Raw genomic sequence first — 16,141 nt, forward strand, 5'->3', positions numbered from 1 at the left:
AGATTCTTCAGTCCATGTAATCTGCCTCTGTTATGTTCCACAAGAATGTTCTTTAATCCCCTGCACTTTAGGTACTGTAGTTTCACTGCTTTCTCTGTCACTGTGTTGATAAACCAATCTGGTAAGCTGTTGATTGTTGTGTTAAGAGTCAGGGTCCTTGAATGATCGTGTGAGAAAATTGGTTCTCTAGATGGTGGTTCTCTGCTGATACATATATCAAAGGTAACAAATGCCAATCCCAGAAAAGATTTTTAGGCAAGCATTCTGCATCAGATATGCGAAGCTTCACGGTGTTTAAAAGTGGCAAGCCAATCAACTCATCAGGACCAACATTAGTTTCTTCTCCTCCATGAATTTTGCTTCCCCAGTTCCCAGAATTACATTGCATGTACAGTTCTTCTAATTTACACAATCTTGACAGCACACTATATGGAAATATACCAATATTGTAACTCCCACTTAAGTCCAGCATCCTTAGATTGGTCAAATTTCCCATCTCTTTTGGTAACTCCTTGAGAGGAAATTCTATCATACTAAGAATCTCAAGTTTCTTCAAGTTTCCGAATATTGATATGTCAACCAACTCATTGCAATGGTCTAAAAACAAAGCTCGGAGGTTGGTTAGGAAACTAAATGACCTGGGTAGTGATGAAATTCTAGAGAAGCTAATATCTAAGACCCTTAGTGCCTTCGAACTTCAAAAAAAAGTTTCTGGGATCTCATCTATATGAACATTGTTTTGTAGTAACAAAATCTGGAGTTTTGGACATACCAACTCTTCAGGAAGCCGATCAATATCATTCATCATTAGTGAGATGGCAGAGCAGTCTCCATGCCCAGTGGTCCCTCGAAACTCCTTTAATCCACAACCAGCTTTTACGCAAAATCCATGATCATCCTCATACCTTGGAATTGACTTGGCTGTATCCCGAACAACATCATGCATCTTTACGCATCCCTCCTTTGGACTGTCCAAAAGTAAGCTGGAAGCTTTGAGGTACTTGATCACCGAATTTGCTCTATCTCTGGCTTCTTGGATTGTGGCGGCTTCTCGAAGCAATCCGTTCCCGATAGCATACTTGAACAAGTCTTTGATAGGGATATCATAGTCTTCTGGGAATAGGGAGCAAAGCAAGAAGAATGATTTGGCATCATCAGATCTCAAGTAGTCATAGCTTAACTTTATACATTTGAACGCAGGACCCTGATCATCAAGACTGGCAATTTGAGATGCCCTCAATTGTTGAACTGCTATATTCCATTCAGCCATGTCTTTATCTTGAAGTGCCCGTGCAATTGCTTTCAATGCAACGGGCAGACCACCACATTCTCTAACTATCGCCCTCGCTCGATAGATATTGGTAGATTCATCAAAAGATATTCTCGAACAATCCACAAAAAGTTTCCAAGAATCTTCTTTAGATAATATACTGAGAAGAAAACTTGCTTGGCTCTTCATGGAGCGGCAAACATCCAATCTTCTTGTGGTGATTAGGACTTTAGAGTTGCGTCGCTTAAGCTCATCGGGGTTGGGAATTCCTATAAGTGACAAGTCTATGCTTTCCCAAATGTCGTCCAAGATTATAAGGATCCTCTTTCCTTCCATTATCCTCTCCTTCAATCTATCGGCTGTTTCAGATTCCGTCCCCTCCAATCTCAAGTCGAGCTGCTCTGCCAATTGCTGTTGACTCCTTCTAAAGTTGGGGTCTTGGGATACGACAGCCACAATCACATGATCAAAGAGCCCATTTTTTCGTGCTTGTAGAGCAACATTTCTCACCATGGTTGTCTTGCCAACACCTCCCATGCCATAAACCCCAGCGATGGTGACCTCATCATCTATCAGCGCCTTAATCAGCTCATCCATGGCCTGTCTTGTTGATTCAAATATTCTAAACTCTCGGGTGGACGGGATGGTAATATCAATTTCGACGGGCCGTTGTTGAACTTCAAGTGTTGTTTTACTGCTGACATCTTTCGCAATGCGTTTGACAAGCTCACTCTCGGACCTACCAATGAAAAGGAGGTACAAGGTCAAATGATAATGAAGCAAATAATAAATCAGAGTAGAAGGATTGCTAATTAGTTAGACAGTCTCCAAATGCTTACCCAAAGTTCTTTGTATTCCACCCAGATATATCGGCCACTTGTTTTAAGGCAGCTCTCCACTGATACAACTTTTCTTCGCTTTGCCTAGACTTTCTTTCATAATTAGTGAAAGCTGTTGCAAAACTCCCCCTTTGATGTCGTACATCAGCTGGATCCACATGATAAAAAATTGGCAGAATTCTGTCTCTGCCTTCCATGAATTGAAATATATGTGTAAGCTCATCCAAACACCATGGAGAAGAAGCGTAGTTTGGCGACAAAACAACAATTGCCAGCTTTGATTGTTCAATCGCCCTGAGGAGACTTGGAGAAATTGACATCCCTGCTTGCAGCCCTTGGTCATCCTTGAATGTTTTAATTCTTCCGGTGCTTTCCAATTCATCGTATAAATGAGATACGAAACCATGGCGGGTGTCTTCACCCCTAAAGCTCAAAAACACATCATGCTTCCAGGCTGTTTTAGCTGAAGAAAGAGATTCAAATGGCGGTTAGGGTGCTCAAGGCAATTAAAACTAACAAAAAAAAAAAAAAGGAAAAAAAAATTAAAAAATAAACCCAAGAACCGAGATGGTACGCTGGTACGTAGAAACTGATGACTGAAAAGAGATCGAAAAACCTAGTAACTTACAACTGCTTGTGTAGGTGATCCATGGCTTGGGTTGCTTCAAGAAATGGAAGCGTACTAGATTATCCTTAGGTTGCGTTGATTCAGAATCTTCCAAGAGCTGAGGATCTGGTCTAACAGGTAAGGGATGAGATGCAGAAGCACTTGCATTGCTCAAAGGCTTTGATCGAGAACGAGAAGAACAAAAAAGGAAAGACAGAGTCATGATAAAGCAAATTAAGCAGATTGCAGAAACCACACTGAAAAGAAAAGAGGTCGTGGGACAATGTGCCTATGGTCTGCGCACTCTATGAGTCTTTTTTTTCTATATTTTTTGGGAATTTACCGACTATATTAGTTAATTCAATAGTACAGTTGAGGACACTTTTGGGTCAAGTCAAAAGTAAATTTGGACCGCACACTGACCCGTTCACTAATAAATAGAAATGCAGGCTGCATTAATTTGAGACAAGCTTTTGCTCCGTCATCTCAACACTACTTAAATTATTTATTTATTTATTTATTTTTTTGGGTAATGACGGACTACATAAATTAGATTTCCATTAGAGACTTTGAACCGCAGCACCCCAATATTCTCAGTTCTGATTTCCATCAATAGTCAGTCTCTTTATGGTGCGTTTGGATGAGAAAATTATAAAATCCGTAGGAATTTATAAATGATGGAATCTTTAACTCCATCAATCTAAAATTCCATTAATTGCAATTTCTATTGTTTGGTTGCATCTATTTAGGATTTGAAATTTGTAATAAATTAAGAAAGTTTAAAACAAATAAAAAGATAAAATAGAAAAAAGTCTTGTTTTGGAAATAAAAATTGAATACTGCAAAGGAATTCGTAAATGACACATATTTTGGTGGAAATTGAAGTGAGGAATTTAAATAACGAATTCCTTCGTTTTTTTTTCCACAGAGAAATTTAAAATTTCCAATCTGATAATGCCAAACGAGAGAATTGGCTTTTAGGAATTATGAAATCCTCACTTTCAATTAAATTCCATCATTTTTTCTCTCATCCAAACACACTCTTAATGTTGAATTTGCCTTACTGGTTTGATTTTCTATTTGAGACTTTATATCCTTATAGAAGAATTTGTATAATTTCAAGCTGTTGGATTGCTGTTACGTCATAACTTGTTACGAAAGATCTCTAAAGGGAAGACCATAACCCATTCAATGTATCATGTTCATAATTACACATCCTAACTATATATGTACGTTGAAATAGTCTCCTTTATACCGTAACTTAAGCCAAAGGACACGTATAGTATAATCTCTGCTCAGCTAGATCAATATGAACATCATGAGCTGTCCCGTAATAAAACCGGTTGTTGTTGATACTTTCTTTTCAGTTCCTTCTTCTCCTTCTTCCATAACCCGAGCTCGGAGAAAGAAGAGATAAGAGAGACCCTATGGAGAATGTGGTCAGAAATCTGTAATAGAGTCCAACCACAAAGACCGAATTGATTGAGGAAAAATATGGTGGAAATTCCCCTTTTAATATGTATGTGCAGAATTTTGTTAGGAATTTTGTTAGCTTTCTGAATGATACTCAAATGACTTCTGTCAAGGCTAAGGATATACCTTTCACCTGGACCAACAAACACAAAGATCACACCGTGACTATGAGACTACGAGAGAAAATAGCAAAAGCGAGGAACTTTATTAAGACAACCCAAAATTCGTCGCAAAAGCTTGGCAAATACGAGGAATTTTCAGTTGTCGCACATGATTCCATCAGCGACAACCAATTTATCCCATAAAGTATGTGTTTGCAAGAAATTTACAGTTGTCGCCCATATGACATTATGCGACACTCAATTCCTCACAAAATGTCAATTAGGCAACAATTTCTACCAATTGTCGGTTAATGTTTATGTTACAGCTTTGATTTCCTCGCAAAAGATTAATTAGAGGATGACTTATGCGGATTGTCGCTTAATTTTTATGTGTAAACTAGATTTTTGTCGCCAAAGACTGATTCAACGACAAATTCTGTGATTTGTCGGTTAATGCTTATGTGACAACCTTAACTTCCTCGTTGAAATCAATTGGGCAACAACTTTAACGGGTTGTCGTTTAATGTTTATGTGACAATTTGAACTTCCTCACTGAAAACTAATTAGGCGACGATTTATACTAGTTGTCGGTTAATGTTTATGTGACAAACTTTAATTTTCTTGCAAAAAAACAATTAAGCAACAACTTCTACAAGTTGTCACTTAATGATTATATGACAACTTGGACTTCCTCACTGAAAACAAATTAGGCGATGACTTCTACGAGTTGTTGGTTAATGTTTTATGTGAAAACTTTAATTTTCTCGCAAAAGACCAATTAGGCAACGACCTGTACGGGTTGTCGCTTAATGTTTATGTGACAACTTGAAATTTCTTTCTAAAAACCAATTAGGCAACGATTTCTATCAGTTGTCGGTTAAAGTTTATGTGACAACTTTAATTTCTTGCAAAAGACCAGTTAGGTGACAAATTCTATAGGTTGTCGCTTAATGTTTGTTTGACAACTTGAACTTCCTCGCTGAAAACTAATTAGACGACGACTTGTACAAGTTGTCGGCGAAAGTTTATGTGACAACTTTAATTTTCCAACAAAATACCAGTTATGCAATGAATTATACGGTTTGTTGCTTAATGATTATGTGACAACATGAACTTTCCAGTCGAAAACCAATTAGGCAACGACTTATATGAATTGTCATTTATTGTTTGTGCAACTAGTGGTACTTCATCGTTGTATTTTCTTGTCGACGTGAAAATTTTCTTTCCTAGTTAAATTATTTTACTTATAGTTTGATTAGATAATATATTCCTTACTAGAATATGATTCTAATTCTAGTCAAATTTTATTTATTTTAGGAGAAAGTCTAAAATCTTATTGAGGATTAATAACGAGTACAAAATCATCATTTTCTTGTGTAAATGAAATCAATCGATCAAATAAATAGGCATGGAGCAAGGATTAAAATATCTGCAGAATCTCCAATATATTCCTGTTTGGAGGGACGGATTTATTATAAAGGAAAACTATCTTATCTTTCATTGTCTCTCTAAAATTTCTCCAATATATATTGTCAAATATCTCCGATATATTAGATATTTGAGATATATCCCGATAAAATGAAGAAATATCTGTAAAATGTGATAAGAGAAAAAAATCAAAAATTTATTCGATTATTCATAGAGAAACATACATTATGAAATATAGAGGTTATGTGGAGGAATAAAAAAAAAAGGGATTTTGTCCATTTACCCCATTTCTAGGGATTTTTTTCCCACTTACCCCATTAAGTTTTTTTTAATTCCCCCTTACCCAAAACACTCTAAGCAAGTCTTCTCTAATACCCCAGTAAGTTTTTTTTTATGTTTTTTTTAGACTATTTTACCCTCACTCCTTTGTTACTTAGAGAGAGAGAGAGAGAAATTATAGAGACTTCGCCAGAGTTCCGTCACCGGTTCCTGGATTCCCGTCAAGATCCCCGGATTCCGGTCAACGGTCGCCAGATTCTGGTCACCGGTTGCCGGAATCCTGTCACCAGCCGACGCCCACCAGACTTCTACGAAAACCTCGCCGGAAGTCCCCAAAGAGGTCGCCGGAAAGATTTATTGCCCCCAAAGACGTCTATCGCCCCCCAATCGAGGGGCAATAAACCTCGATTGCCCTCCAATAGATGTCTATTGGGGGGGCAATAGAGGTTTATGAAACCTCGCCGGAAGTCTCCAAAGAGGTTAGTGTAGATCTCATATGGGGCCGGAGAGGTTTACTGTCTCCTGAATAAGTCTGTATTGCCTTCCAATAGATGTCTATTGCCCCCTAATAGAACATTCGGTCACTGGAATGGTAACTAATCTCCGTAAAATTAGACAAATAAAACTTCAATTAAGGAAAAAAACGAGGAGATTATATCAATTCAAAACATTTATTGCCCCCCAATAGACGTCTATTGCTCCCCAATAAAACTTTTTTTTCCTTTCTTTCTTTATGGGCCTTCTGCCCCATTTTACCCAAAAAAAAAAACATATTTGATTTGGGCACCCACTTCCTCTTCTCCTTCCAGTTGCAGAACCAGGACCGGAGTAGTCTTCAAGCTGACTTACCTGAGTATATATCTATTATTTCTCACTTATTGGTTTATGGATTCGTGAATATCTTGGCGTGTGGGACACGTCGTTGATTCATTTGTTTTCTCATGAGATTTTTCCGAGTACGGTTGGGAATCGTACTCATGATTTCATTTGCAAGATTTTGGGGACGCTTTACTTGTTTTCAGTTTTCTATTGTTTTCTTCACCATGGGTCAATTTATTTAGTTCTCCTCCTCACGTGGGTGTAGCCGATTGATGGCTGAACGGCGAAGAAACGCCGGAAAAACTAGAGAGGCCGAAGAGAGGGAGAGAGAGAGTTACCGAGTGGGTAGGTTTCCGGAAATGGAAACCTACCACAGTAATTTTCCGTTTTAAATCAAATTACCATGAACAGTAACTTTAGTTTTTCGGCTATAACTAATAACAAGGAAGACTTTAAATCTGGACATAACAGAGGATTAGAAGCATTGGTTGAAAGAATTGAGTTCCAAGGAACATTTAATTCAGATATGGAGTTCCCAGACCTTGGAATTAAGAAACATTGGTGAAGCTGCAGTCAAGGCTAAAAATAGCTATCTTTATTTTCAAGTTTGAATAAGTAGTCTTTCTGTTTTCCTAGCCTTACCCTACAAAAGGGGGATCTGCTTTCAATTGTGGACAGACTTGACTTTTATCAGAAATAAGAATTCATATTGGAGAAGAAGTTCTTCCCAATTGTTATTTAAACTATTATCTCTCAGGTGGATTCCTAGAGTGGCGAGTTTGCTCTTATCTTATTGGTGGATTCCTTGGAGTGGCGAGCATAACCTATCAGCTGTCCTATCTTCCAGCAGTAAGTTACTTCCAGCTGCTATATTCCGGTATCAGTTCTGGTATCAGAGCAGATGGCTGGGCGTCGTGGTGGACATGGTCGTGGTGGTCGCCGGTTGCAAAATGATGAATTTCGTGATCGAGACCTTGAGATCGAAGAATTAAAGAGTCAAGTGCAGGAACTTCAAGAACGTTTGGATCGACGTAATCTTCATGACACAGAAGATGAAGTAACCAGCGAAGATGGTGATGATGAAAATCCTTTCCACCGAGCCTCAAGTCGAAATTCCAGTGAAGAGGATTCTCCTCCTACTCGTCCTAGAAGAAATCATCATCGGCAACGAGATTTTGATATCAGGGTAGACATTCCAGAGTTTGAGGGTCGTTCACAACCTGATGAGTTCATTTATTGGCTTCATACTGTGGAGAGAATATTTGATTTGAAGGAAGTTGCAGATCATCGAAAGGTGAAAATTGCTGCTGTGAAGTTGAGGAAACGTGCCTCCTCTTGGTGGGAAAAACTTAAGAGTCAGAGAGCTCGAGAAGGAAGAGGCAAGATAGTGACTTGGGAGAAGATGAAAAGAGAATTGAAGAGAAAGTATTTGCCAGAAAACTATCGGCAAGATAACTTCCTCAAGTTCCACAATTTTAAACAAAAGGAGATGTCTGTAGAAGATTTTACTGGAGAATATGAGGATCTCATGATTAAATGCGATCTAGTGGAGCCAGAAGAACAGACTATAGCTCGGTATCTTGGGGGTTTGAGACCTGAGATTGGTAATGTGGTTCAGTTGCAGCAGTATTGGACCTTCAATGATGTCTGTAAGTTGGCCCTCAAAGTTGAAAAACAGCAGAAAGGAACTCGTGGCGGTAGCTTTCGGTACTCAGGCCGTGATGCCTCAACTAGCAAAGGAAATGATTCTTATTCCAAGGTTTCACAAGCTGCCAAACCTTTATCCAAGACCTCATCTAAGGGTGAAAACGGATCTGGTCATAAGCAGCAGCCCAGTTCTTCGAGTACTAGCTCGCGTCGATGTTTCAAACGTCAAGGATTGGGACATATTGCCTCAGAGTGTCCTAATCGCAGAATTGTATCTCTTGTGGAAGAAGTTGAGGAGGACACTGAAGAAGAAGGATTTGCAGGGAACAATGAACCTATCTTTGATGAAGGAGTCACATATGGAGATCAAGGGACAAGTTTAGTGGTTCGTCGTAGCCTAAACACTTCTCTTGTAGAGGAAGATCAGTCACAGCGAAACAATCTTTTTCATACAAGGTGCACTGCTCATGGTAAAGTTTGTGAAGTTATCATTGATGGAGGGAGCTGCGAAAATGTGGTTGCTACTACCATGGTGGAGAAATTAAATCTCAACACTGAGAAACACCCTCGGCCTTACAAGCTATCCTGGTTACGAAAAGGAAATGAGGTAAGGGTTGACAAAAAGTGTTTAGTTCAGTTTTCAATTGGTCCAATTTATAAAGACGAAGTTTGGTGTGATGTTGTTCCCATGGATGCGTGTCATTTATTGCTGGGAAGGCCGTGGCAATATGACAGAAAGGTTGTTCATGATGGGTACAAAAATACCTACACTTTTGAGAAGGAAGGAGCAAAGATTATTCTTGGTCCTACGAAGGAAATTGAAGCTTCAAAAAGGCTAGAACCTGCTAAGAAATCTGATGATGTTGTGAGTAGAAGGAGCAGGAATAACAACCTGCTTTCAAGATCAGAATTTCTTGAAGAGCTACAAGGACAAAGTGCAGTTTTTATGCTTGTGATTTTGGAAGCACCCCAAGAGCATCCAGAACCTTCACTAGAGTTGCAAAAGATGTTTGACAAGTTTAGTGACGTTGTCATTGACGAAATTCCTGCTGGGTTTCCCCCAATGAGAGGTATCCAACATCATATTGATTTTGTTCCAGGAGCTATCATTCCTAACAAGGCAGCGTACCGAATGAATCCTAAGGAATTTGAAGAATTGCAAAAGCAAGTAGATGAGTTGATGTCTAAGGGGTTGATCAGGAGAAGCATGAGTCCATGTGCTGTACCAGCTTTACTTGTACCTAAGAAAGACGGATCATGGAGGATGTGTGTGGACAGTAGAGCAATGAATAAAATCACCATCAAGTACTGATTCCCTATTCCTCGGCTTGATGATCTACTTGACCAGCTTCATGGAGCTACAATCTTCTCCAAAATTGACTTGCGAAGTGGTTATCATCAAATTCGCATGAGACTAGGAGATGAGTGGAAGACTGCTTTCAAGACTCGAGATGGTTTGTATGAATGGATGGTAATGCCTTTTGGATTGTCTAATGCCCCTAGCACGTTCATGAGGCTTATGAATCACATTTTTAAGTCTTTTATTGGTCAATTTGTGGTTGTCTACTTTGACGACATTCTCATTTACAACAAAGACCAAAGTTCTCATCTTAGACACCTACAACAAGTATTGCAGATGTTACGGGAGCAAAAGCTATTTGTGAACCTAAAGAAGTGTGAGTTTCTGACCTCCCAATTAATCTTTTTGGGATATGTCATCTCCTGCAATGGAATCACAATGGATCCAACCAAGGTCGAAGCAATTGTCAATTGGCCTATTCCTACGACACTTCATGACATCAGAAGCTTCCATGACTTGGCTTCTTTTTATCGACGATTCGTAAAAGAGTTCAGCACCATTATAGCTCCAATAACAGAGTGTTTGAAAGGAGGAAAGTTTCAGTGGAACACAAAAGCGCAGCAGAGTTTTGAGTTAATAAAGAAAAAAATGACAGAAGCCCCAATCTTAGTGCTTCCTGATTTCAGCAAGGTTTTTGAAGTGGATTGTGATGCTTCAAATGTGTGGATTGGTGCTGTCCTCAGTCAAGAGGGTAAACCTGTTGCCTTTTTCAGTGAGAAGTTGAATCATTCTCGCACCAGGTACTCTACTTATGATAAAGAATTCTATGCCATTATTCGAGCTTTAAATCATTAGAGGCATTATCTTATTTGCAAGGAGTTCATTCTTTTTCTGATCATGAGGCTTTGAGGTTCATTAATGGACAGCATAAGTTGAATAACAGACATGCTAAATGGGTGGAATTTTTGCAAGCCTATACTTTTCATATCAAGCATAAGTCTGGGAGGTTGAATCAAGTAGCAGATGCATTGAGCAGGAGACATTCCTTTCTAAATACAATGCAAGTTAAAATTTCAGGGTTTGAAATTCTTAAGGAGCAATACGCGGAAGATCCATTCTTTAAGCAAGTCTGGACTAATTGTTCTAAGGGTCCTGTTGGCTCTTATTTGTTACAAGAAGGCTATCTTTTCAAAGGAAATAGACTCTGCATTCCTGAGGGGTCCTTGCGAGAAAACATAATTGCTGAAACACATGCTAGAGGTTTAGCTGGACACTTTGGTAGAGATAAGACTCTTTCACTAGTCAAGGAGCATTTTTATTGGCCTCGATTGGAGCGGGATGTTGCTCGGCATATTAAAAGATGCAGAACTTGTCATATGGCCAAAACCCAAGGTCAGAATACAGGGTTGTACACTCCTCTGCCGGTTCCCACAGCTCCTTGGGAAGATGTTAGCCTTGATTTTGTGACGGGTTTGCCCCGGACTCAGAGGAACAAGGATTCAGTCATGGTGGTGGTTGATAGATTTTCAAAAATGACCCATTTCATACCATGTAATAAAACCAATGATGCTTCTAATGTTGCTGATTTATACTTCAGAGAAGTTGTCAAACTTCATGGCATTCCAAAAACAATCACTTCTGATCGGGATTCAAAATTTGTTGGGCATTTTTGGCACACTTTATGGAGGAAGATGGGAACCAAGCTACAGTTCAGTTCTTCTCATCACCCTCAAACTGATGGGCAAATTGAAGTTCACTACAACAGAAAGGCTTTTTAGCGACTAATTTTTTTGCGAGGAATTTATTTTCCTCAGTAAATGTCACTTTTTACGAGGAATATTTTGATTCCTCACAAAATATCATTAGGTTTTCTGCGAGAAACATATTTTCCTCACTATACACCACTTTCTACGATGAATATTTTAGTTCATCACTAAAGGTGACCATAATTTGATCGTCTAAATCATCATGTTATTAGCGAGGAAATATGAAACTTGGGTGAGGAATGTTTTCATCGCGAAAACAATATTCAACGAGGAAATAACGATTTCGTCGTTATTACTTTGGCGGAAAATTATGTAAAACCCGCCAAATCCAATGGTGACAAAACTATGGTTTCCTCGCTAAAAGTACGTGTTTTACGAGGAATTATTTCCTCGTCAAAAGAAGCAATTAGGGAGGAAATAACGATATCGTCGTTATTACTTTGGTGGAAAATTATGTAAAACCCGCCAAATTCAATGGTGACAAAACTATGGTTTCCTTGCTAAAAGCACGTGTTTTACGAGGAACTATTTCCTCGTCAAAAGAAGCAATTAGGGAGGAAATAATGATTTCGTCATTATTTGTTTGGCGGAAAATTATGTAAAACCCGCCAAATTCAAGGGCGACAAAAGTATGGTTTCCTCGCTAAAAGTTCGTCTTTTACGAGGAACTATTTCCTCGTCAAATGAAGCAATTAGGGAGGAAATAACGATTTCGTCGTTATTTGTTTGGCGGAAAATTATGTAAAACCCTCCAAATTCAAGGGCGACAAAAGTATGGTTTCCTCGCTAAAAATCCGTCTTTTACGAGGAACTATTTCCTTGTCAAAAGAAGCAATTAGGGAGGAAATAAGGATTTCGTCGTTATTTGTTTGGCGGAAAATTATGTAAAACCCGCCAAATTCAAAGGCGACAAAATTATGGTTTCCTTGCTAAAAGTCCGTCTTTTACGAGGAACTATTTCCTCGTCACAAGAAGCAATTAGGGAGGAAATAATGATTGCATCGTTATTTGTTTGGGAGGAAATAACGAAGAACTTTTCTTTTTTACAGAGAAGTTTGTTATTTGTTGATTTTGCATTTTTTATAATAGTATCACAAGATATGCTGTTCCAATGTGTCTAACATCCAAAAGGCTACTACTGGTATGTATTGTATTTTTTTTATAAGTTTATTCATTTAGTTGATTGATTAATTAATAATTTAATTTAACATGTATGTATAACAACAGGTAATGCACCGAGTAAACGCTCTCGTGTGCAAACTACTGATCAACCATGCCCAAATGGATCCAGTTCTACTTCAGGTAATTCTTCAATTTTTGTTTTGCTACAACAATATTTACAGAAAGTTAGATTTAACTTATTTATTTGACTCATATTGATTAATTTAACATGTGTGTGTAATAACAGGTAGTGCAATGAGTAAACGCTCTCGTGTGCAAACTACTGATCAGTCATGCGAAAATTCTGTAGAAGATGGACTCAATTATGCTATTATTGGTTTGACTATTTCAATTAGTTTTAAATATTTTCATGTAATATGGTAGAGAACAATCGGTGACAAAACCATATGTATTTTCCTCGTAATAAGCAATCAATTGTAACAAAAAAGAATTTCCTCGCTATATGCTATAGAATGTATAACGACGAAAATAAATTTCATCGCTATACAATACACAACTTATGACGACAAAAATAAATTTCCTCGTTAAATATTATATTATGTATGACGATGAAAGTAAATTTCATCGCTATAGGTTATACAACTTACAACGACAAAAAGTAAATTTCCTCGCTATAGAATATAGTATCTACCGCGATGAAAGTAAATTTTCTCGCTATAGACTATACAACCTGCAACGACAAAAGTAAAATTCCTCGCTATAGACTATACAACCTACAACGTCAAAAGTAAATTTCCTCGCCATAGACTATACAACCTACAACGACAAAAGTAAAATTCCTCGCTATAGACTATACAACCTACAACGACAAAAGATAAATTTCCTCGCTATAGACTATACAACTTACAACGATAAAAATAAATTTCCTCGCTATAGCAAATACAACCTACAACGACAAAAGTAAATTTCCTCGCTATAAACCTTATAACCTATATCGACAAATGTAAAGTTCCTCGTCATTGAGTACTTTTGGCGAGGAATACACCATATAACCTACATCGACAGATGTAAATTTCCTCGTCATTGAGTACATTTGGCGAGGAATAGTTTTCCTTCGTACAAGATACATATAAGGATGAAAATACATTTCCTCGTTAAAGATTGCTTATAGTGAGGAAAGACTTCCTTGCCAAAAGATACCTACAACGACGAAAATGTTTTTTCAATTTTTTTATTATTTATAATTTCTAAATTATTTACATATCATTAGCGAGGAAATAATACTTTAGCGATGAAATTTATTTTATCGGGAAATATATTTAACGACTATTTTCTGGTCTTCAGAAATTTTTAGTGAGAAAAAAGTATGAGTTTAGGTGAGGAAAAAAATTGTAGCTAAGGAATAACGGCGAGAAAAAAATATATTCATCGAGAAAAAGGATTGGCGAGGAAATAGTATTTTTCTCGCGGAAACTTTTCTTGACCACCCTACCGCGAGGAACTGGTGACCAAAATATTTTCCTCGCGAAAACACTACGGCGAGGAAATCAGAGTTTTCAGCGACAAATTTGTTCCTCGCAAATTAGCATTTCTGTTGTAGTGGTTGTCAACCGTAGCCTAGGTAACTTGTTGCGAAGTTTGGTTGGAAAGAATCTGCGTCAGTGGGACTTGATCTTGGCACAAGCTGAATTTGCTTACAACCGATCTCCCAGTCAAACAACTGGTACCAGTCCTTTTTTTGTTGTCTATGGAAGAAATCCAATGAGTCCTTTGGACTTAGCTCCTCTCCCAACAACAGTTCAATTCAGCAGTGATGCGGCAGAGCAAGCCAAGAACATCAAGCAGTTACATGAGCAAGTGCGAAAGAATATACTCCAGAAAAATGCTAAATATCAAGCTCAAGCCAACAAACACCGGAAGCCAGCTGTTTTCAAAGAAGGGGATCTGGTGTGGATTCATCTTCGCAAAGAGAGGTTCCCTAGAGGAAGGCATGGCAAGCTGAAGCCTAGAGCAGATGGTCCTTTTAAGGTACTCCAACGCATTAACAACAATGCTTACAAGATTGAACTCCCTGGAAACTATGGTGTCCAAGCAACTTTCAATGTTGCGGATCTTTCTCCATACTATGGGAATGACTGTGAAGAGAACTCAGTGACGAGTTCATGCGAAGCGGAAGCGAATGATAACGAGGAAGACTTTGAATCTGGACATAACAGAGGATTAGAAGCATTGGTTGAAAGAACTGAGTTCCAAGGAACATTTAATTCAGATATGGAGTTCCCAGACCTTGGAATTAAGAAACATTGGTGAAGCTGCAGTCAAGGCTAAAAATAGCTATCTTTATTTTCAAGTTTGAATAAGTAGTCTTTCTGTTTTCCTAGCCTTACCCTACAAAAGGGGGATCTGCTTTCAATTGTGGACAGACTTGACTTTTATCAGAAATAAGAATTCATATTGGAGAAGAAGTTCTTCCCAATTGTTATTTAAACTCTTATCTCTCAAGTGGATTCCTAGAGTGGCGAGTTTGCTCTTATCTTCTTGGTGGATTCCTTGGAGTGGCGAGCATAACCTATCAGCTGTCCTATCTTGCAGCAGTAAGTTACTTCCAGCTGCTATATTCCGGTATCAATAACTTTCGCATTAGAATTCTGATTTTTGCGTACCACATATGCATGGACTTGGTTTAATGTCCTCTACTACTTTTATCAAGAAAATTTCTCAAAAACTTATCCAAACAAAAAATCAACTTTTAGGACCACTAAAAGTATCGAAACAAAGTAAAAGGTGAAAGTAATTGTCGTCTACCATCCAAATGACTAGTAAACCAGTAGATTGAGATATGGAACGTAACAAGTAGTGTTAATAAAATTAGGGTGATTGGCTCATCTTCAAATTTAGAGCGTCTAGTGTTAGTGTTTCTAATGGGTAAAGTAATGAGAATTATAGGACCATGGTCTGAGCCTATAATGGGAAGGTTCTCTATAGAGGAATTTGGATAAAGCTGTAGTCAACTGGGATTGACTACAACACTATCCAACCTCTCACTACAAAAGAAAATGTCATTGGTGACAATCAAAAGTTGTCGTAAAAAGTCTAATTTCTCGTTAATTGAATGCGACGACTTTGGGTTGTCGCTTAATGTGTTTTATTGATTGTCAAAAGCGACGAAATTACACATTTGTCGCTTCCTATTATAGGCTCAGACCATGGTCCTATAATTCTCTTCACCCAAATTCCCCTTGAGTGGTTTACTTCTCACTTATTGGTTTATGGATTCGTGAATATCTTGGCGTGTGGGACACGTCGTTGATTCATTTATTTTCTCATGAGATTTTTTCGAGTATGGTTGGGAATCGTACTCATGATTTCATTTGCGAGATTTTGGGGAAGCTTTACTTGTTTTCGGTTTTCTATTGTTTTCTTAACCATGGGTCGATTTATTTAGTTCTCCTCCTCACGTGGGTGTAGTCGAGCATTATTATTACTTCTC

At 38.1% G+C, this 16,141-nt stretch overlaps 1 protein-coding gene across 1 annotated transcript; it reads right to left on the reverse strand.

The window, feature by feature from the left end:
• Nucleotides 1-15: 15 nt before the first annotated feature.
• LOC133731855 (disease resistance protein At4g27190-like) lies at nt 16-3,012 on the reverse strand. Its single transcript, XM_062159284.1, has 3 exons — nt 2,738-3,012; nt 2,110-2,572; nt 16-2,009 (listed from the first exon to the last, which is right to left on the reverse strand). Exons 1-3 carry the CDS (start codon nt 2,937-2,939, stop codon nt 698-700), a joined length of 1,977 nt encoding a protein of 658 aa, XP_062015268.1. The 5' UTR covers nt 2,940-3,012; the 3' UTR covers nt 16-697.
• Between the last annotated feature and the right edge of the window lie 13,129 nt (nt 3,013-16,141).

This window comes from Rosa rugosa, chromosome 2, assembly GCF_958449725.1.
Source record: "Rosa rugosa chromosome 2, drRosRugo1.1, whole genome shotgun sequence".
NCBI lineage: Eukaryota > Viridiplantae > Streptophyta > Magnoliopsida > Rosales > Rosaceae > Rosa > Rosa rugosa.